Here is a 22,962-nt window from a genome sequence, read left to right as displayed (position 1 = left end):
TTTTATTAAAATTTGTCTGGGGGTGCCTGGGTGGCTGTGGGGTAAGCATCTGCCTTCCGCTCATGCCCAGGATCATGGGATAGACCCCTCACCAGTCCTGCTCCTTGTTCAGCAGAGAGCCTGCTTCTCCCTCTCCCCCTCCCCTTGCTTGTGTTCCCTCTTTCTCTTTCTGTGTCAAATAAACAAATAAATAAAATCTTCAAAATTATTTTTTCAAGATACCACTATTTCAAACTTTACACTCAAGGAAAAAAAAGAAGCCAAAAGAATCACTGGCTCTAAGGGAAATATTTCATAAAAGTTCTTCCGGGAAACAGGGAAAAACTGTGCATTTCACCACATTCCAAAGCTTCATTTAACACAACTCTAGATACCGTCCTGTGCTCATGCTTATATATATCAAAGATAATACCTCTTTCAAAATACCATTAACGTTGATACGTTCTTTCTCGTAACTAAATTACCCACAGTCAATTTACCTGTCACATCAGGTAGCTGAGATATTCCTCTCAATGCCAGTGCCCAGGCAAGTCTAACAGTGGCTTGCAGCCCAGGCAGTTTCCAAAGCTGTGAGTCCTGAAGGCGGGAGTGAATTGTTGCGATGTACTGTCTTTCTGTCAGCAAAGGAAGCTGATGAATCATATCTGAAAACACAAAAATCGAACACTATACTGAAAAGTGGAGAAATTCTCACTTTTTTTTTTTAAAGATTTTATTTATTTATTTATTTGACAGAGAGAGATCACAAGTAGACAGAGAGGTAGGCAGAGAGAGAGAGAGGGAAGCAGGCTCCCTGCTGAGCAAAGAGCCCAATGCGGGACTCGATCCCAGGACCCTGAGATCATGACCTGAGCCGAAGGCAGTGGCTTAACCCACTGAGCCACCCAGGCGCCAGAGAAATTCTCACTTTTGATAGACAAGAATAATGTCTAAAAATCAGAAAATCAGAGTACTCTTATCAAATAACTGTGACTAATTAACATTAATGTTTGACAAACCAAAAAAAAAAAATTCCACCGCAAAAATCATATGCAAACTCAAAGTGGCAATTGACAATATTTCTAAATCTTAGTTCTATTTTTTTCCATCTTTTTAATAAGTATACTACAAAACTTTTAAAGAACAGTTAAAAAGCCACTCATTTCTTCTGTATTTAAATTCTAAAACATATCGGGGCAACTGGCTGGCTCAGTCTTTTGATCTTGGGCTTCTAAGTTCGAGCTCTATATTTGGTGTAGAGATTACTTAAATATAAAGACTTTAGGGATGCCTGGGTGGCTATGATGGTTAAGCCTCTGCCTTCAGTTCAGGTCATGATCTCAGGGTCCGGGGATCAAGCCCTGCATTGGGCTCTCTGCTCAGCAGGGAGCCTGCTTTCCCAGCTCTCTCTGCCTGCCTCTCTGCCTACTTGTGATCTCTCTTTCTGTCAAATAAATAAAATATTTTTTAAAATAAATAAATACAGACTTTAGCTTGCTCTCTCTCTCTCTCTCTCTGCCATGTGAGGATACAGCGTGGCCATCTGCAAGCCAGGAAGACAGCCTTCATCAGGACCTGACCATCCATGTTGGCATCTTGATCTTTGACTCTCCAGTCTCCAGAACCACCTGGGTGGCTTAGTGTGTTAAGCAACCGGCTCTTCATTTTGGCTCAGGTCACAATCTCAGAGTCATGAGATCAAGCCACTCTGTGCTGAGCATGGAGCCTGCTTAAGAGTCCCTTCTCTTGGGGCACCTGGGTGGCTCAGTTGTTAAGGGTCTGCCTTCAGCTCAGGTCATGATCCCAGGGTCCTGGGATCAAACCCCACATCGGGCTCCCTGCTTAGTGGAAGCCTGCTTCTTCCTCTCCCATCCCCGACCCCCTGCTTGTGTTTCCTCTCTCGCTGTGTCTCTCTCTGTCAAATAAATAAAGAAAATCTTAAAAAAAAAAAAAAGAGTCCCTTCTTTTCCTCTCCCTCTGTCCCCACCACGGCTTATGCATTCTTTCTAAAAAAATAAAACATAAAATCTTTAAATCAATAAATAATAAAATACAAATCAATGTCATTTAAAGATTAAGAAAGATATAATTTGGGGCACCTGGCTGGCTCAGTTGGAGTATATGACTCTTGATCTCAGGGTTGTGAGCCTGAGCCCCATGTTGGGTACAGGGGTTACTTAAAAATAAAATTAAAAAAAAAAAATATTTTTTTACTAGATAAATAAATGCCTCAATTTAAAATATCAAGCAAAAACTGGCCAAAACAAAGATCCAAATTGCAAACAAGTATCTATTCTGATTATAACAAATAAAAATGCTAAATAATAATAATTTTCAATTTACAGTTCAATTATATTAGGGTACTTCAAACAAGCACAGGATTCTGAAAAAATACTAGAATGGGAAACACCACTAACACCTAAGAATTCATTTATTTTACTTCATTATTTTCTTGTATTTCCTTCTGATGTCAGTGGTTCCCAACCTTTAACCAAGAACATACTCATTATTTAATTTCCTATATTTTAAATCTTCATCTACAACTATACATGTACTAATAATTCACTTCTCCCATTTATTAATCAAACATATACACAAAAAAACAGCAAGAAATTACAATTAAAATGAGATAATATTAGCATTCTAAATTGATTAAAATTGCAACCTAATACAAAACCTTCCATTTTAGCCTAGGAGACCTTCTAGGCATTTCATTTTGCTTTTGAAAGTCCCACTTACCAGCTTCCATTAACACAGTCTACCCCTACTTAATTCTGTGCTTCATTTCATTCAAGACAGGATATCTGACAAATGCAATAACTGGCAGCATTCCTAGATGAGCAAAGGTACCACTAGTCTGTGACAGGCAAAGCATTGTGTGACAGTGTGACTGGAGGAAAGGGGTACTTATGTTTTCCATAAGCCTTTCCCAATGCCTAAGGATGGTCACCAAATATGAGTGGAAAATGTCTATTCTCCTTATATACCTACTGAGAGAACATGCTGATGATACAATCAAAAGTGGACAGGGGATAACTGTTCAAATAAGTACGAGTATCTGTGATGTTAAAAGGCAATAATCTTCCAATAATCTTGGAGAATCATTTTTAATATCCTCATTTCTAAGCAGTAACTATAATGTCACCAAGTGACAATATAAATTAAAGAGGATATATTACTAAAAATAATTATCCTCCGTTAGAATGTTTTCATGAAAGATTTGAAATGTGAATAATATAGAAAGAAAGAGGCAATTAATTAGGAATGCAGAACTCATGACATATATTACCTAACTTTTACCACTCCCCTATTCCAAAACTGAAAGAACAATAGAGATATCTAACAGGGTGCATATTTATAAAATGTGATCTTATATCTAAATATTCAAATACCGATGAATTACACACACAGGAATACAGGAATAAAATACATAATTTTTTATTTTAGTAGTTAAAATAGTTAAAATAATGCCCTACTTAAACGTTACCTCCACAATTTAATCTGATTTTTTAAAAAAACAAAGACAATAGTAGTACAGAATTCAATACCGTCTCGTTCCTCTGTGCTTTGTTCTATAAAACTGATATCAAAGCAGTACAGAAGCGCCATAAGAAGAGCCAGATTCACTGCATCCAACGAGCCATTAGCCTCAACTGTCACTTTTTCCAAATGTCCAATAAGAAGTAGAGTGTCATCTTTGCCTAAAGGTGACTGACAAGCCCAGGCAAAAAGGCTTTCTGCCAGAGACTGCCTGCATTCCTTGATGAGATCAGAAACCTAGAGATAAAAATGTACGATTATCAGTATACATAAATCACAGTGAAGCCTGGTCTTATTTCAAAAAGTAAACTACCAAAAAAAAGTAAACTACCTTTTACAAAGCTAACTAACTAACTAAATCCATCTGAATCCACAAGTAACTCTAAAATCTCACATCTAGAATTCTAAACAAACCCTATTATCAATTCCTTATTTTATATTCCAACCTTCTTTATGCAATGACCAGTTCCTTCAAGAGTTCATTCCAGAAAGAGCAACAATAGCACATAAGAGACTAGAAAGAAGTGGAAACAGTTGTAAGTCAATTTTGGATACAGATACCCACACATTTCAATGGGCATTAGCAATTTTCCTATGCCTGTGTTAGAATGTTCTAAATGCTATGACATTTCTGCCTGAGATCTGACACAGATGACCATGAACTGATGATATTGAACCCTTGCCTCTTTTCGGTGTTTTTCACTGCCCAAACCTCTCTCTCGCTGTAGTTTCTCAAACTCATTGTTCACATCAATCTGTGACACCAGAGTAAGGACTTTGTAAGTCAATCCTTGCTCCATCAGCTCCTCTGTGAAGCGTGTTGTCATGGAAACCAGCTCTGGACTGTAATGAAAAGAAATCAATGGAGAAAGTTACAAGGAATAGTCACGTCTATGCTTCATCACACAGATACAGCCGTTGTTCTTGACAATAATGTTTCATTACTGGAAAAGAAACAGAATGAATTATAACTCCGCTCTTTCCATCCTTGCTATATAATTAGGTGTCAATAAACTTCTAACCATAAATTATTTTTTATTTGTAAACAAAATAAAGCAGCTCTAATCTGTCAATCTTTATGGAATACTCAGTTATATTACTGATTTTATTTAAATTATACACACTAAAAGGAGAAATTTTTGTTATTTCTAATAATTAAAATAATAATCTGTCAAGTAATTTCCAAAAAAGCTCTGAAATCCTAAGAAGCGAACAGACCTGAGTTCGAGGGTCCATGTTTTGCCTCGTCTAGACTGTACCAAGGCTTTCAGGGAGTTTGCGATGCACCGTTTTCCATCCCAGTATAAAAGAACAGCTACTAATCCTCTGGTGAGACCAGGAAAATGTGGCTGTTGGTGCTCTCCTAGAAAAGGGAGTTGAGAAATAATTTGGTAAGTATGTGTTTAGGAGGAGACAAAAATTACCATACCAATGTTCAGTTCAGAGAAATCACAGAATTTCAGGGTTCTAGAGGACAGTAGGACTCCTCTACTTCAAACACTGTTTTCCTCCTCCCACATCTTCAAGAAGCCATCCAATCTGTGCTGGAACACCAGCACTGACACGGAACTCACTGTTTCCCAAACTCTCAGTTTCACCTTCATCTATGATTTCCACATGCTGGTCTCACTTGGTCCACTGAATCTAATGATATTTAATGCCCATTTCCCCTCTTTCACACGAGATCTTTCAAATGTTTGGAAGGTTTTTCCCCTGAGTTTTCTCTGAAAAGTAAATAATCTATTCCTACGTTTCTAGTTCACTCACCCTTTTAACTGTTCGCCTTTGAATAAGTTCCACTTTTGTCTTTTTTAGTTTCGGTTTCATTTCCTGGGCCTGGTTGTCTTCTCCCCAAAACCCAATCACTCCACTTTCTCCTGTCCCCAAATTCATCTCATGGCTCACACCTCTGTACAGGCCATTTTGTGCCTGGATGCCTTTCGTCCTCCTGAGCACATACATATTCCATGTGATATGTGTCTAGTCAGATTTCAACATCTAGTTCAGTCCTCATGAACTTTGTGAAGACTTCTCTGTACATCCTGAGGTCAATTTAATCCCTCTGCCTCTGGACAGTATGCCTCTGGATACTAAATCTTGCATAAACTGGCATCAAGGCACTTTAGTGTCTAATTACTCGTCTCCATGTTTTTCTCAGTTACTAGACTATGAGCTCCTTTACACTAGTTGAAGTTCCATTTGTGTTTCTATCTCTGGAGTCTTAATGTAGTACCAAGCCCATGATAAACATAAAATAAATGTTTGTTTTTTTTTTGTTTTTTTTTTGTTTTTTAAATATTTTTATTTATTTATTTGACAGAGAGAGATCACAAGTAGGCAGAGAGGCAGGCAGAGAGAGAGGAAGGGAAGCAGGCTCCCTGCTGAGCAGAGAGCCTGATGTGGGACTCGATCCCAGGACCCTGAGATCATGACCTGAGCCAAAGGCAGCGGCTTAACCCACTGAGCCACCCAGGCGCCCAAAATAAATGTTTGTTAATGAAAGTTCTGAGTTAAACTCAAAACTGAAGCCTATCCAGTTAACATTTCTATAATAGAGCGGTAAATTACCTTCCTTCTTCTCAATAACATACTTCTTTTAATGCAGCCTTAGGTCAAAAAGGATTTTGGAAGTCACGTGATAACTTTAAACATATGAGACTTTCTTGGGGCACCTGTGTGGCTCAGTCGGTTAAGTGCCCAACTCAGGTTTCAGCTCAGGTCATGATCTCATGGGTTGTGCGACTGAGCCTCTCGTGGGGCTCCATGCTCAGTGCAGAATCTGCTTGAGATTCTCTCCCTCTGCCCCTCCCCCCACTGACATGCACACACACTCCCTCTTTACATGTAACTACTCTGCTTAAAGTCCCTGTCAGATAAAAAAATAAAATCTTAAAAAAAAAAAAAAAAAAAAAAGACTGAATATAATCAGATTCCTGCTCTCTTCCTTAACTTCCTTCGCTCTCCCCTGTCTTTATGAGGCTCCTTCATCTTTTTACCCACGGTCTCTTTATTCTTTAGTGTGCCTTTGGTGTGACCTCAAGCACCTGCTGTTTGCTCTGCCTGGGTCACCTTCCCCAACAACTCTGGTACCTTGTCATCATTCAGGTCTCAGGTTAAGTGTCCCAGAGAAGACTTCTCTAAGTATCCTATTTAGAGATGCCCCCCCAGAAGCTCCCATATCTCTATATCACCACCTTTTTAAATTTTCTTCCTAGCGCACAGTATTACTAAAATTATCTTATTTCTAACCTATTCATTATCTGAATCACCTTCTCAAAAAGAACTCCAAAAAAGCAGTGAACTTACTTTCTTACTCATTACAGGACAATAAATTCTTTGTGCCATAAAATTTGTGAGATGCAGTCAACAATACTTTGCTAATAAATTACCATGGAAAAGCCTATTTTAAAACAGTTAAATTACCTTTAACAATTCCAATCATTAAAGCCCTCCCATTAGTCAAAGATAAACAGGAGACATTTTGAATATGGTTTTTCAACTAAACTACTTTGGAATCTAAATGATACAACACTTGAAACCCTGAGTGGATGATTTTATAATTTTGTACTACCTTACGACAGATTCAGTTAAATGTCAACCTACCGGCAAGGAGAAGCTCAACAGCTGCCAATTCTCCAATATCAAAAAGGTCACTAAGGATAAAGGCCTCTTTAATGAGCTGTTCAGGAAGAAGTCGGGTTCCCTGTTGACCCTGGATGGCGACTCCCTCTGTACTGGCCTTCTGAACCTTTTCGTGCTGTTGGACATTTTTTGGCTACAATGGTAAAAATAAATAAAATCATGGAATGAAAATCGTATACTGGAGACAAGGTCTTAAATTATTACCTAAAGAAGGTAATTCGTGACAGGTAACATGATGGAAGAAGTACTGCTTATCAGACAATCTACCATTAGACCTTTAAGACGTGACACTTCCTATTACCTTCAACACTTATGCTGTTACTATCTTCTTAAAAACTGCTTCTGCTAAACTCTGAAATACAAAATTTTGAGAAAGCAAACCAAATAATACACTATTTTTCAAATTTGTAAAGAACATTTCTGATTATGTATTTCATAAATAAAAACAATATGGTCTTCAAGTGAGAAATAACAAATAGATACATGAATTGTTGAATCAATTAGGAAGGCTAAGGATAGTTTATTAATATATTACATAAAATGTAATCTTAGTCCCAAAGGTCTTACTAGGTTCAAATAATTAACAAATGACATATGGTATAGAATTACTTGATGGATCATAAAATTTTAGAAATGTACATCTTATAAAAGGCCATATCAGTCATTTAATCCAACTCCTCTACTAACAGATGGAAAAGCGGGCACCTGGGTGATGCAGTCGGTTAAGCGTCCAACTCCTTAGTTTTGGCTCAGGCTGCAATCTCAGGATCATGAGATCAAGCCCTATACTGTGCTCCAGCCTCCGTGTACCCTCAGTGCGGAGTCTACCTCAGATTCTCTCTCCCCTCCTTCTGCCCCTCCTGCTCATGCTCACTCGCGCGCGCTCTCGCTCTCTCTCTCTCTCTCTCCTTAAAAAATGAAATAAATCTTTGAAAGAAAAAAAAAAAAACAGATGGAAAAGCTGATGCCAAGATAAGTCAGGTGACATCTGGTGCACATACAGCTCTAGTAGTAGAGCCAAGACTAGAACTCAGCTCACATGGACCCCGGCTAGAGCTCCTTCTACTAAAGACATCAAGAAAGGGGGGGAAAAAAAAGCTAAAAAGCAAAAGGCCATTTCTGGTAAGACAAACAGTTCTTAGATTGTCTTGTTAGTCTATAAAAGAAAATTATCAAACAGTAAGAAAAAGAATTTCCAAATATAAATTCCCTCCACTGAAGTACTCCATTCCTGGTTGAAAAGGATTTCAAGGGACGCCTGGGTGGCTCAGTTGGTTGGGCGACTGCCTTTGGCTCAGGTCATGATTCCGGAGTCCTGGGATCAAGTCCCGCATCGGGCTCCCAGCTCCATGGGGAGTCTGCTTCTCCCTCTGACCTTCTCCTCACTCATGCTCTCTCTCTCACAAATAAATAAATAAAATCTTTAAAAAAAAAAAAAAGAAAAAAAGAAAAGAAAAGGATTTCAAGATGCAGTGATTAATGACACGCGAGAATTAATTAGTTCCCCTAATACAACTTACATAACATTATGAAGAGTTAAAATGTTGAAAGTGTACCTGGAAACAAACAAAATAATCAATCTTACTGAGCTTAGGTATATTAACTATAGGTCAGAAATTCCAAGGAGGCTCATATTTCTGGAATATACTAAACCTTCTAAATTGCATTCAAATATTGCTAAGCTATCTCCCCGCTAGAGATAAGTACAGTATAACATCTGTGGAGAACAAAAAGAAGAGAACAGCTGCTTCTAGGAAAAATTACATTCATAGAGAAAACTTGAGCCAAGGACTATACAAGTTATGTATTTCATTCACATGCATTAAGAATTTACTTCCTTGTCACATTTTTAAAAAAAAGCATATCTAAGAAGTAAAAAAGAAAATTTCCTACTGGGTTTCTGAACAGTGAGATGAAGTCAGGTTTGTGTTTCTTCAAAATCATGTCAAGAAGGTGGACGGCTTCAGGTTGTCTTCTCCAAAGAGCATTTCCCACTGTTTGCCAAATGTCTTTGTAAGGACCCCAGAGACTGGCAGCTTCAGGAAAAAATAAATGAAACAAGCATCAAATAAAACATACATGTGGAAAATAGCAAAGTTACTGTCCATACATTTCAATTTGGTCACCATACCTACTTTAAAATATAGAGTTATACATACAAATCAAACATGAATATAAAAGCATACATATCAGCCTTCTCAAGCGACAATAAAAACATCATTCTACTTAACTTAATATAACATAAAGTAAATCCTGACTTTAAACTGGAGTATCTGCTATGGTTTTGCCACTTTATCAGCTGTGTGACAGGGAGCAAGGAAACAATCTCTTTGAACTTCAGTTTCTGTACATAAATAATACAGCTATTACCTACATCATAGGGTTGAACAGATTAAATGATATAAACTAGATGAAACACACAACACAGTGCCTGGCATACTGTAGGCACTCAATAAATACAGTGTTTTCTAGCCTCCCTATCATCCAAATAAAAGCAGGAGTAGAGGCAAAAAAGATTAGATTTTGTAAAACTCAGCAGCTGAAAAAAAGCACTTTATTTTGGTAGGAATACTAGCTATTAAAAATCAACATAGAGGGGCACTTGGGCGGCTCAGTGGGGTAAAGCCTCTGCCTTCAGCTCAGGTCATGATCCCAGGGTCCTGGGATCGAGCCCCCATCGGGCTCTCTGCTTAGCAGGGAGCCTGCTTCTTCCTCTCTCTCTGCCTGCCTCTCTGCCTCCTTGTGATTTCTGTCAAATAAATAAACAAAATTAAAAAAAAATCAACATAGAAATATGAAACACTTCTATAAATTTATATAAAAAGGATCACATTTTTATTTGTAAAGATAATAATAGGAAGCAATACTGAGCTTCTGCTAGGTGCTACCGAGCATGGTTCTAAGTTTGTCACACATATTATTTTATTTCAGAACACTGTGAGGACAGCACTACGTTTTCCTCCACTTTATAGATACAGAAATTGAGGCAGAGAGGTCAAGAAACTCACCCAAGGCCACACTGGATAGGTGGGTCATGAACCCAGGCAGTTTATCATCAAAATGTGCCTTAACTGCTGAATTATACTGTCTCTATACATAACACTTGGAAAATGAAAAGATTTGGGATAATACAGGTATTTCTGAAACATCCAGTAAGCGAAGAAATTAAAATCACAACATCTAGACATACCTAGGTGAATTCAACTAAACTCAGCCAAATTCACTTATCTAAGCCCTTAAATAATAAAATATTACAGAGAAAAAGAGAAACAATTTGATCTTTAAAAACTCACAATTAAGTTTTACAGACAAAGCATACTTAAGTGAAAAATATCAATAACAATACAAAAAGTGAATATGGTTGTTGCCACAAAAGATCAAAAGATCAAAATGATGGTCAAAAGTTTTTAAGGGATGGCTACACTTGTGCAGCCATTTGGGGAAAATCTGGGTGACAAAGAGTAGCCAAGGGAAAGTAGGAGCTAAGGCTCAAAGACAGATGTGAAAGTGTAAAAGAGAATTCACAGAGCCATAGTGACATTACAGACTGGTGACTTTCAAACTATTTCCACTATAACCCATGGTAAGAAATATTCTATATCTCAATCCAGTACACACTTATAGGCAAAACGAAAAATTGTACATAAAATACTAATATTCACTCACTGTATCAGTGCATTCCAAATTTTTTATCCTGTTCACTATTTTATTCACTATATAAAATCACTATATTTGGGGTGCCTGGGTGGCTCAGTGGGTTAAAGCCTCTGCCTTCAGCTCAGGTCATGATCCTGGGGTCCTGGGATGGAGACCCACGTCAGGCTCTCTGCTTGGCAGGGAGCCTGCTTCCCTTCCTCTCTCTCTACTTGCCTCTCTGCCTACTTGTGATCTCTGTCAAATAAATAAATTTTTTAAAAAATCTAAAATCACTATATTTATTTTAGACCCACTATTTGAATAACACTCCCTGAAGACCCAAGTTTCTGTTTGCAAACAATCAAATATGGTACCTATATGTGTTTATAAAGACTCTGAAAGGGAAACTAGTCAAAACCAATCAGTCACTCCAAAAACGTGGAACTTATCTATAGCCTAAACTATAGATAACTATAGTTATCTATAGTTATTTGGTCGTCTGTAAACATGCTTAACTGCTGTCTGAGAAAAACACAAATCCAAATAAACCTACCAGGGCAGGTAGGGCAGACTCTGCTGAGCACAGAGTCTACTTGAGATTCTCTCTCTCCCTCTCCCTGGCCCTCCCCCCAACTGCCCCCACCTCACGTGCACACACACTCTCTCTCTCAAAAAAAAAAAAGAAAGAAAGAAAGAGAAAAGAAAAGAATAAATTAAAAAACCGACCAGGGCAGTAAGATGGCATAATAATGTAACCTAATTAAATATGTTAAATGTTCATTGTCCTATGAACAGTGTTATCAGAAAAAGGCAATGCGTTGGGGAAAATTTTTTTTCAGGGGGAATGTGCTGGGAGAGGACAGACTAGTCAAACCAGATCATTCATTCACTCAACAAGTATTTACTGAGGGCTTTCCATGTGCCAGGGACTATCAACCAAGCAAGACAAACAGGATCCCAGTCCTCATGGAACTTTGAGATTGACACAGAGAAAGACGTTAAACATAGAATTCAGAAAACAATTACCAGTATAATAAAAGATGATGAAGTACAGAGTGCTAGGAGAATGTTTAAAAGGGAGAACCTAGCCAAACCTAATCTGAAGATCAGGGCAGGAAGCCATAGGTCATTGGTTCGGGGACCTGGGGGATGAGAATCAGCAGGTCCAGACTTCATATCAACAGCAATCTACTCCCTGCTTTGCTTCCATTTTTGCCAATCTTCTGATTAAAAAAATATACCTTGTCATATAAATTTCTAGAGTAAAAAATGTGCTAACGAACCAACAAGAGTACCAGTGCAGATACACTTCCCATTAAAGATCAATAAATTGAAATACTACTTTACATATCTGTCTTTTCTGAATCTTATTAAAGAAAATCAATTGCTAGGATCCAGCACTCTGGATACACTAAGAGTTCAGGCCTAACAAAATGAGAACCTAACCCCTGGATCCTACTGACAGCCAGTGACGTACTAACTAGTTGGATGGTAACCAGTTAACTTCCCTAGAGGTCATTTTCTTGGCCCTCTCTAATGGCAAAAATAGAGTAGGTTTGAGTCCAAGAGGCAATTTTTCCTATTAGTAAATAGGAAAGTTCCAAGCAGTAGATGAAAAAATGAAATGGGTACTATAGGGCAATGGTGTGGTTTCTGGACTAAATAGAATCACAGAAGTGTCAGGAACCAAGGATGACTGGTAAGTAAGCTGCTAATAAGGTGACAGAACCTAAAGTAGGATGAGGGCAATAAAAGCACAAGAAAAGGCCTGTTAGTAGAAAAGAGCCAGAACTAGCAACTGATTGGCACAGGGTACAAAACAAAGTATCAAGGAGAGTCTGGATGGCTTAGCTCGTAAAGCATGTGACTCCTGATCTCAGGGTTGTCAGTTCGAGCCAGATACTGGGTGTAGAGATTATTTAAAAATAAAATCTTAAAAAAGAAAGAAAGAAAGAAAGAAAGGCATCAAAAACAACTTCTAGGGGCGCCTGGGTGGCTCAGTGGGTTAAAGCCTCTGCCTTCGGCTCGGGTCATGATCCCAGGGTCCTGGGATCGAGCCCCACATCAGGCTGTCTGCTCTGCAGGGAGCCTGCTCCCTCTTCTCTCTCTCTCTGCCTGCCTCTCTGCCTACTTGTGATCTCTGTCTGTCAAATAAATAAATAAAATCTTTAAAAAAAAAAAAACAACTTCTAGGCAAATTTGAAACTTGTCTTATCTCAGGTATTTAAAAATTCTGAGCTGATAAAAGTAAATTCTCTTTTTTAACAGTAACAATATATTGAGACACCTGGGTGGCTCGGTTGGTTATTCATTTGTCTGACTCTTGATTTCAGCTCAGGTCATGATCTCAGAGTGGAGGGACTGAGCCCAGAGTGGAGAGACTGACCCCAGAGTGCAGCTCCGCACTCACCAGGGAGTCTGCTTGGGACTGCCTTTCTCCTTCTCTCTCTGCCCCTTCCCACCCACCTCCCTCCAACCAGGGCACACACAGGGCACACAGGCGCACGCTCTCTCTCTCTCTCTAATAAAATTAAATAAATATTTAAAAATAAATAAAGAAATCATTAAAATAATAAAGTAACAATATACAACAGAACCTCTGAAGAACCAATAAATTTCTTTGTATTAAACATACTTAGCATTATAAGCTGAGTTACAGAGAAAAATTCTAACCTCCCCCCTTTTATGAAACCAAGAGGCATCCAGTAACTGGTCAAAAACTACCAAAAACCCCATGCATCCTGGCATCCTTAGTCTATCATTAACATCAACACATCACAGAAGGTAATTGCAACAGAGAGTTTTCATTGGCTTGTCTTTGGCTGGCTAATTTTCATAAACACCTTTCTGTGATTACAAATGTAAAGATGCTATAAATTCTTCCAAATTACTAAATATGTATTGATGTATTTTTAACATAAGTGATTAGTTCATTTGAGAAATAAATCTTTAATGTTTAGGAATACCTCCAACAAATCACATTCATTCACTCATTTACCGTATACTAGTTACTGGTAAGCTGTAATCATACAGCCAGACGTGAGGGTAATATCTAGTTTGACAAGTGCTATGAAGAAGAGATACTCAGGGCAAGAGATTACAGAATCAGGGAATATGATCAACTCAAGGAGGTCAGAAAAGGGAAGGATTCCTTGAGGAAGTGCTCATTAGTTGAAATCTGAAGGATCAAGAATAGAGTTAAATGAAGGGAGGAAGAAAGAACATACATCTAGGAAGAGAGGACAGCATGTGGGTTCCCAAAGTAAGAGGGAAGAACACTGCCCATTTCTCTCTTTCCTCAGGCAACGAACATTCTTTGTTTCTATGAGTTTGACTACTTTAGGTATCAAAATAAGTGGAATGGGGCGCCTGGATGGCTCAGTGGGTTAAGGCTCTGCCTTCAGCTCAGGACATGATCTCAGAGTCCTGGGTTGGAGCCCCACATCGACTCTCTGCTCAGCAGGGAGCCTGCTTCCCCCTCTCTCTCTGCCTATTTGTGATCTCTCTCTGTGTGTCAAATAAATAAATAAAATATTTTTAAAAAAATTTTTTAAGTGAGTGGAATCATTCAGTATTTATCTTTTTGTGACTGGCTTACTTCACTTAACACAATGTCCTCAAGATTTATCTAAGTTGTAGTATATGACAGGATTTCCCTTTTAAGGCCAAATAATATCCCACTGTATGTATATACTACATTTTGCTTAGCCACTCATCCATCCTTGCACATTCAGGCTGCTACCCTAGGATGTTTAACTAAATACAAATATATTCTCCTGACTCAGATGCAAAAAATGTTTCCTTTCTGTGTTATCAATTAAACACTCCTGGCACAAGGCCTTATTATACAATGTATACTCCTTGCAGTTGTTGGTAACTCGCTTTTCTCTGTCCTTTGGTGATTTATGTTTAATGATAGTACCTTGGAATGTGCACTAAAGAACAGTATATAGTGACACATATAAGATCGAAGTCTTGTTTTTAAGATTACATCTGGGGGGGCACCTGGGTGGCTCAGTGGGTTAAAGCCTCTGCTTTCGGCTCAGGTCATGATCCCAGAGTCCTGGGATCGAGCCCCACATCAGGCTCTCTGCTCAGTGGGGAGCCTGCTTCCTCCTCTCTCTCTCTGCCTGCCTCTCAGCCTACTTGTGATCTCTGTCTGTCAAATAAATAAATAAAATCTTTAAAAAAAAAAAAAAAGATTACATCTGGGTATGAGAAAGGACAGAAATATTTAGAACCTAACTTCATGACCAGCATTCATATATATGAAAACTCGATGTAATAAAATGCACTTAAGTAGTTTAAGCACCTAAGACTGGTTTACAGTCATTAGGTGTATAACCCTGGGGATGTTACTTAACTACCTTAAGCTTTTACTTCCCCATCTGTAGACTGGGGTACTTAAACAACAGCTACTCCATCGGTGTACAAAGGGGATTAAATGAGATGATGCAAACAGGACACTTAGTCCAATGCCTGGGACATAGCAGATGCTCAATAACATAATCCTTCATTGTCATAAAATAATTTATTACAGTGTTTCTGAAATGGCTTGATTTGCAAAATTCAGATTTAGACAACTTTACAAGAATATCGGTCCTGTGCAAAGTAGAACCAGCACTTTCACCCCTCCAGAAAAAGATCACATGGGGTGGGGGGGGTATGGGTTGGAGCGCCCCTTAAATATTACTCTTGAGTGAGATTCTCTACCAGCATTTACCACTCAGACATGCTCTTATAATTGAATCTAAGAAGCTAACTGCACCTCATTCTGAGCAGGAAATTCTCCGTTTTCAAGACCATTCTACCTTGTGCAAGACTTTTGGCATCCTTGCCCCGCCCATTAGGCTCCAGGAATTGTGACAATCAAAATGCACCTACTCTTTCAAAAGCTTCTGGGAACGGTACTGCCCAAAGATGAGCATCAGCAAAAGAGAACCCACCCCAAATCCTCCAGTGTCCTTCTACTACCTTCTTGGTTCTACCTTGGTTCTACCTACCATAGGCAAAGAGGGACGCGCCACAAAGGCAGAGGTCAGACTCCTCTGCTAAGGCAGTGGCACCCCCTCCCCAGCCACCTTCCAGGTTGCAGGCTTCATAATCAAAGACCCTCGCTTCCTACAAGACCGCCCAACATCCATTCATAAGGGGCTGTGCTGGCTACTCTGATGTGGGAGCTTTCGGCCCGCGCTCGTGGCTAAAAATCGTCTCGGGTCCTCTGGCCTCACTGCCAGAGACTTGTCTATCTTGGCGAAATCCGAGCCAAAGACACACAATGGGGTGGGGAGTTGAAGGGACCAAGCTCAGCCCCGGGCTGCAAGAGACTGCACGCGGGGTTCCAGGGGACCAAGCCTCGGTGCCTGCACACTAAACCCCCACTCGAGGGCTGGAGCCGCAGCGCGGACGCGCGCCATTCAAACTGGGGAGGGGTGGGACTCTAGGCCCAGAGCTAGGGAAAAGCAAGCACAATACTCAAGTGAAGGCCTGATTGCGAGGAACCTCAGAGTCCGGGTCCTTCCCTAAAGAACCAACCGTCGCCCTGCCCGACTGATTCCTTTCTGCCCCCGACGCCCTTACCCGAATTTACCGCCAACAGCGTCGCCATCTTGGAGGCGCACTAACGGAGCCCTCCGGCCGCACGAAAGCCCCAGAAAAGGGCGAGGCTGCCCGAAATCATGCCTGAACAGGAAGGTATCACCCTGTCTCGGAATGGCAGTCTCGACGGACTCGAGCGGACAACAACTTGGAAATCTGCTGTAGGTCGCAGACGTAAATTTTGGCCGCGATCTTTTTATTCAAATTAGGCGAGGGCAACCAGCTCGGAAATACGAGGTCCTCGATATGACGTTGGTCGTGCGGTGCACACTGGGCCTTGTAGTTTCTTTTTAATGATGCTTGAAGTTTAAGTGTAACAATAAGAAAACGAGACTAACTCTTGAAATTAAGACTATTTATGATATTTTAAAAGCCGTAATTCTAGGTCATTATCTCCATGTCAAATCAAAACTTCCTTGCGTTTCTTTCTTTGAGGAGTGGAGTGTAAGGTGTATAAATCTCAAAAACCATTTATTTATCAGTTATAAACTAAGTTTTTGTTACATTCCAATATACCAAGTGTATTGTGTCAACATAGTTGCATAGACTGAAACAAATCACAGTGAAACAAATCATAACTTTTTATTGTGACATTTTCAAACGTATGCAAAAGTAAAATAATGAATGCTCAGCTTCAATCACATGGCCTCCACCCCTAACAGGGGAGATTATTTTGAAGAAATTTCCAGACATATCCTCTCATAAATACCAAATATTTTTCCTACCTAAACACCCCAAAGAGCTGGATTTTTTTTTTTAAGATTTTTCATTTATTAGGCTCCTGGTTGGCTCAGAGGGTTGAGCCTCTGGCTTTGGCTCAGGTCATGATCTCAGAGTCCTGGAATCAAGCCCCGCATGGGGCTCTCTGCTCCGCAGGGAGCCTGCTTCCCCCTCTCTCTCTGCTTCCTCTCTGCCTACTTGTGATCTCTGTCCTAAATAAATAAAACCTTTTAAAAAAATATTTTTCATTGAGAGAGAGAGAGAAAGCAGGAGCAGGGGAGAGGAGCAGAGGGAGAAAGGGAAGCAGACTCTGGCTGAGCAGCGAACTGACATGGGACTTGATTCCAAGACCTGGAGATCATGAGCAGAGCTAAAGGCTCATGCTGAACTGATTGAGCCACCTAGGGCCCCCAGATAGCTGGGCCTTTTCTTTTAGTTACTAAATTTTAGTTTACTAATTTTCAAACTAAAATATAAAGATTACCATTTACTATCTATGCCAGACTTTGATTACAAATCTGACATTATTGAACAATGTAATAATTATTATGTTATCTCATTTAATCCCCAAAACAACTCTATTAGCAAAATGATGTTAATTATAATTATTTATCTCAGAAACGTTACCTGTGCCTTACAATCTCAATTTATCAATTCCAACATTCCACTGAGGCTGGGAGGAGATAAGAGTTTATATTTCTACTTCATTGTTGGAAATCAGAATTAAATAATTTAGACACAATCAGAGCAGGCATGTTCATTCTTTTGAACAAATAGTATTGAGTGACACAATGTACATTCAGTGGAACACAAAAGTCACTGGCGATTTTTTTTTTGAAAGTCATTGCTATACAGACACAAATGCCAGACTACCATGAAAGTGGTTTTAAGGAGTGAAGGGGAAGAGAAAATGAAAAGGCAAAGTGATATTTCCTGAAGTTTAGCATGAAAGGGAGAAAAATATTCAGCAGAAACTTGGCAGAGGGGGCATTTAAAGATTTTCTTTCTGAGAACAATTCTTACAAGCCCTCCTTCCCTCCACCCCCGCAGGCCCACACACTTCCCTCTCAACAGATCACTTTGCTTTCTGTGAAGGACCACTTCAACTTCCTGCCACTCCCCCTTACCCACCATCACATTTACAAGGATTCTTTCACAGGTTCCTCAATCCATAGCAATTGAGATATTGCCATCATAACTCCCCTAAAACTTTCAGTATGGTCACTAATGACAAATGGTCAACCCCATTGGCACTTTTCTGAATTTCTTTTTTTTTTTAATTTTTATTTATTTGACAGAGATAGTAAGAAGAGCAACAGAAGCAGGGGGAGTGGGAGAGGGAGAAGGAAGCTTCCTGCTGAGCAGGGAGCATGATGCAGGGCTCGATTCCAGGACCCCAGGATCATGACCTGAACCGAAGGCAGATGCTTAATGATGCACCCCACTTTTCTGAATTTCTTATAAATTATTTCCCCCTTGGCATGTGACACACCATCCCTGTTAGTTTTCTAGTTCTGAAGTTTCCTGTATGGACTTCTCTTCCTCCTCTTGCCCATTAAATGTAGGTCTTTCCTTTGGGTGTCTATTTCCTCATTCTACATGCTTTCTCTAGGAAATCTTACTGCTTCGTACTACCCCCCTGTTTGCTGATGAATTCTGTGTTTAAACTCTAGTCTAGAGGCGCCTGGGTGGCTCAGTGGGTTAAGCCGCTGCCTTCAGCTCAGGTCATGATCTCAGGGTCCTGGGATCGAGTCCCGCATCGGGTTCTCTGCTCAGCCGGGAACCTGCTTCCCTCTCTCTCTGCCTGCCTTTCCGTCTACTTGTGATTTCTCTCTGTCAAATAAATAAATAAAATCTTCTAATAAATAAATAAATAAATAAATAAATCTCTAGTCTAGTCTTCCTCCTGCGCTTCAGGTTTGCATATCCACATATCTATTGATTGTCACACAATGTCATCTCAGAATCACTTAACCAATTAAATCCAAACTTAAATTAGCATTTTCCTCCTAAAATTCTGTGACCTGTATCCACTCAGTTGCCAAAGTCAGAAATCTGGGATTTCTGCTTCCTTCAATGGCCAAATCTTACTCATTCTATCTCATAGATGTTTCTGGAACCCTTTTTCTTTGTTCTGTGCCCTATGCCCTTGTTTTCTTCAGGTCAAACTTCTTTTAACTTGTATTTTGCAATAACCTCTCACAGGTTTTCCTGATTTCCATTTTATCCTCCTCTCACGGACTCCAAAGTGATTTTTTTTTCTTTTTTCTTTTTTTTTAAGATTTATTTATTTGAGAGAGAGCAAAAGAGCACGGGTGTTGGGGAGAAGCAGAGGGAGAGACTCTCAAGCAGACTCCCCATGCAGGGTCCCATCCCATGAAATCAGGAACAGAGCCAAAATCACAAAAGTAGGAGGCTTACCAGACTGAGTCACCTAGGCACTCCCTTACCCCCACCAAAGTGATTTTTAAATACACAAATCAGATCCTATACTTGCCCTGATCAAAATTCATCAATGAACTATTACCCAAAATAATATCTGAAAACTTCTTAGCAAGGAAATCATGCCACTTCCTGATCTGGTTCAGCCTTCTCACCCTCACTCTTCTCAAGTTCTCTTTTTGGTGATCCTTCTCAACTAGTCTCTATTCCCCAACTACAACTTGCTTTCTTGTACCGTGTATGAATGAATGTCTTTGTACCTGTTGTTCTATACGCCTGGAATGTCCTTCCATCCCTTCTCTATCCTGTTGACCCCCCACTAAATTCACCACCCAAATATAACCCATCTTCCAAGTCTGCTGCCTCCCTGATGATTACTCCAACTTGGGAGACAAATTCAAGGGTTACTTTCCCCACATCCCTATTGTACTATTAGCCACTCCGTTACGTCCCTATGTGCTATGATGACTATCTCTCCATCGAAACTGTTAGCTTCCTGTGGTAGACTGTTATTCAAAGGCCCCCAAAGAATCACACACCCCTGAATTCTAGTGTGTCATCATCTGCCACGCTGAATCTGGGCGGGCCTTATGACTTGCTTGGCCCAAAAAAATGCAGTGTAAATGACGATGGGCAAATTCCAAGGACTGAAGAGACATTGCTGCTGCCACTTTTCCTCTTTTGGTGCCCTGAACATCACATGAGGACATCTGAGCTTGCCTCCTTGAAGATGAAGCACCATGCGGAGAGAAGCCTAGCCAGCCTCTAGCTGTTCCTACTCTCCTCGATGAGATGTCAGATATGAACAAGGCCATCTTGGATCCTCCAGTCCTCGCTGAGCCACGGGTTGATGGCAGTGGGGTATGCGAGCCCAGCCCAGATTCCAAAATTGTGATCAAGTGAACAGCTATTGTTTTAAGCTACAGTTTTGTGGTCTGTTATGTTCAATAAACAACTGCTTTGGGGCACCGGGGTGGCTCAGTCGGTTAAGCGTCTGACTCTTCTTGATTGAGGCTCAGGTCATGATCTCAAGGTTGTGAGATCAAAACCCATGTTGGGCTCCACACTGGGCATGGAGCCCGTTTCCTGTTCCTGCCACATCCCTGGCTTGCAGGTACAATTCAGAAAAAAACATTTGCAGAGTTTGGTGCTTGATACCTGAAAGAAAGAGAGATGGAACATGTCATTATGGCTGACAGTTCAGACCCAGAGCCCAGCTTCCTGGGCTCAAATTCTTTTAACTATGAAACATTCCTTGGCCAATCAATTTCCACATCTCTAAATAGGGATGATAATATTAGTACCCTCATGGAAGAATTTTTAAGAAGCTTTTGTAAAGTGTTTAGAATGTGCCATATGAGTGTTCGTTAAATAAAAATCAATTATTTCTAAGGCAAAATAAGTGTCAAGTGGAAGAGTAATAAATTACTTAAAACCAAAAGTGCACTGCAGGGGCACCTGGCTGGCTTGGTTGGGAGAACATGCAACTCTTGATCTCGGGGTTGTGAGTTTGACCCCTATGTTGGGTGTAGAGATTACTTAAAAAAATAAAATCTTTTTTAAAAAAAAGTGTACTGCAGGGGCACCTGGATGGCTCAGTTGCTTAAGCATCTGCCTTCAGCTCAGGTCATGATCCCCAGGTCCTGGGACTGAGCCGTATTTCAGGCTCCCTGCCCAGCAGCGAGTCTGCTCCTCCCTCTCCACCTGCCCCTCCCAAGTCTCTCAAATAAATAAATAAATAAAATCTTTTTTAAAAAAGTGTACTGCAAATGTGGAAGCATGCAACAATTAAACAATGTGTGGTTTCTCTGGGATTGGGATAGGGTTCTGCCCCAATCAAACCAATTCATTATTTGAAATTTCCCTCTCTGCCCCTATTAGGTGAGTTTTAAATGTATACACAAAGTGCTTTGAGATCTTAAAATAATGGCAGTCATTTCTTATTTGGAGTTTAGGAAATGAAAATTAGGTAAAGGTACACAATGGAGGTAGCACTTGGATGGTCAGATGGTGGGATTTTACAGGGTCTTAAAAGTGGATGGGAACAGGAAATGGGAGAACAGACCAGTGAAAAAGAAGTGATGAAAAGTCCAAGGTTTAGTATTTATAGAGCTGCAGCACCTTCTCTGGACAAGGCTTAGAAATTCAGGTAAGGGCACCTGGGTGGCTCAGTAGGTTGAGTGTCTGCCTTTGGCTTGGGTCAGAATTCCAGGGTCCTGGGATTGAGCCCCACATTGGGCTCCCTGCTCAGTGGGGAGTCTGCTTCTCCCCCTACCTCTGCCTGCCATTCCCCCTGCTTGTGCTCTCTCTCTTTCTGTCAAATAAATAAGTAAAATCTTAAAAAAGAAAAGAAAAGAAAGAGAAGGGAAGGAAATGAAATGAAAAGAAAGGAAAGGAAGAGAGAGAGAAAGAAAGAAAGAAAGAAAGAAAGAAAGAAAGAAAGAAAGAAATGAAATTCAGGTGTGGTGTTTCCTGTTCTATGATTTTCCCTATCCCACCCAGTGGAGGACCGCAGACATGACAGATTCGTCGCTACCTGTATGTGTTGACTCCAGCTAGTGGCCAGTTAAGTTTGTAGTTGCAGAACCACTGGCCTTGGATTACAAGTGGTCTCTGGTGGAACAGGAAACTAATTGGCCCTAGATTTTTCCCTAGAGATCCACAACCACAGTGTATCGAGTGGGTTCTGTAGAACTGCTTCCCCTTCACAGGCTGCCTCATCCCAATAGCCTCTTACCTGGTCTTCCTGCTTCTGGTCTCTTCTTTCCAACTCCCACTCCACCCCATAACCAGAGGGATCACTTTGTCCTCTCCACAACACCCTTCACACTCTTGTCACGGGCCTGAGGCGAAATGCATTTCTTAGAGTGGCCTACAAGGCTGTTCAGGAGCTGGCTCCTCTAGGCCTCTTCAGTTGAATCTCACATCTGCTCACTTGGGCTTCCACGACTACTGCAGGTACTAAGACACACATTCTCAAGACCCTTCGTCGGTGCAGGCCCTTTCTTCACAGAATATTCCCTCCAGCTACTGGACCACATCTTCCTTCCCCCCAATCTTTGCTGGCACTCTCTTCTTTAGCCCCTTCATCTGGTTGGTTCTCTCAGGAAGTCACCTTTTCCCCACAGCACCCTTACCTGAGGCTAGATTAAATACCCTCCTGCAGGAGCACTTACCCTCTGTCGGTTAAGCTGACGCACATGACTTCTGCTCAAGTCGTGATCTTGGGGTCCTGGGATCAAGACCAGCAGCAGGGATTCTGCTTGTCTCTCTCTCCCTCCCTCTCCCTCCGCCCCTCCCCCTACTTGTATGCACTCACTCTCTCTCTTTCTGTCTACCCCTCCGCTAAAAGTTTCACACAGAGGAGTAGCGGTATCAATAGGTACACAATAAATGTTTGCTGAA

At 40.5% G+C, this 22,962-nt stretch overlaps 1 protein-coding gene across 3 annotated transcripts in view; it reads right to left on the bottom strand.

Annotated features, from left to right (window-relative positions):
* Window positions 1–16,539, bottom strand: part of NUP205 (nucleoporin 205) — an 82,668-nt gene extending 66,129 nt beyond the window's left edge. The window contains exons 1-7 of one of the 3 annotated variants that reach the window (XM_004741702.3): window positions 16,378–16,539; window positions 9,055–9,197; window positions 7,123–7,294; window positions 4,738–4,882; window positions 4,203–4,362; window positions 3,528–3,756; window positions 480–644 (exon numbers count right to left, since the gene is read on the bottom strand). In XM_004741702.3, coding sequence (XP_004741759.1) covers window positions 480–644; window positions 3,528–3,756; window positions 4,203–4,362; window positions 4,738–4,882; window positions 7,123–7,294; window positions 9,055–9,197; window positions 16,378–16,405 — 1,042 coding nt within the window. In that variant the 5' untranslated portion in view covers window positions 16,406–16,539. Of the gene's footprint in view, window positions 1–479; window positions 645–3,527; window positions 3,757–4,202; window positions 4,363–4,737; window positions 4,883–5,117; window positions 5,243–5,286; window positions 5,312–7,122; window positions 7,295–9,054; window positions 9,198–16,377 lie in introns of those variants that run through there. The other 2 variants (XM_013050115.2, XM_045063012.1) reach the window with 2 other exon arrangements.
* Window positions 16,540–22,962: the final 6,423 nt, after the last annotated feature.

The sequence above is a fragment of the Mustela putorius genome, unplaced genomic scaffold (genome assembly GCF_011764305.1).
Source record: "Mustela putorius furo isolate JIRA1106 unplaced genomic scaffold, ASM1176430v1.1 tig00003845_pilon_pilon_pilon, whole genome shotgun sequence".
NCBI classification, from domain to species: Eukaryota; Metazoa; Chordata; class Mammalia; order Carnivora; family Mustelidae; genus Mustela; species Mustela putorius.
This window is presented reverse-complemented; position numbering and strand designations above follow the sequence as displayed.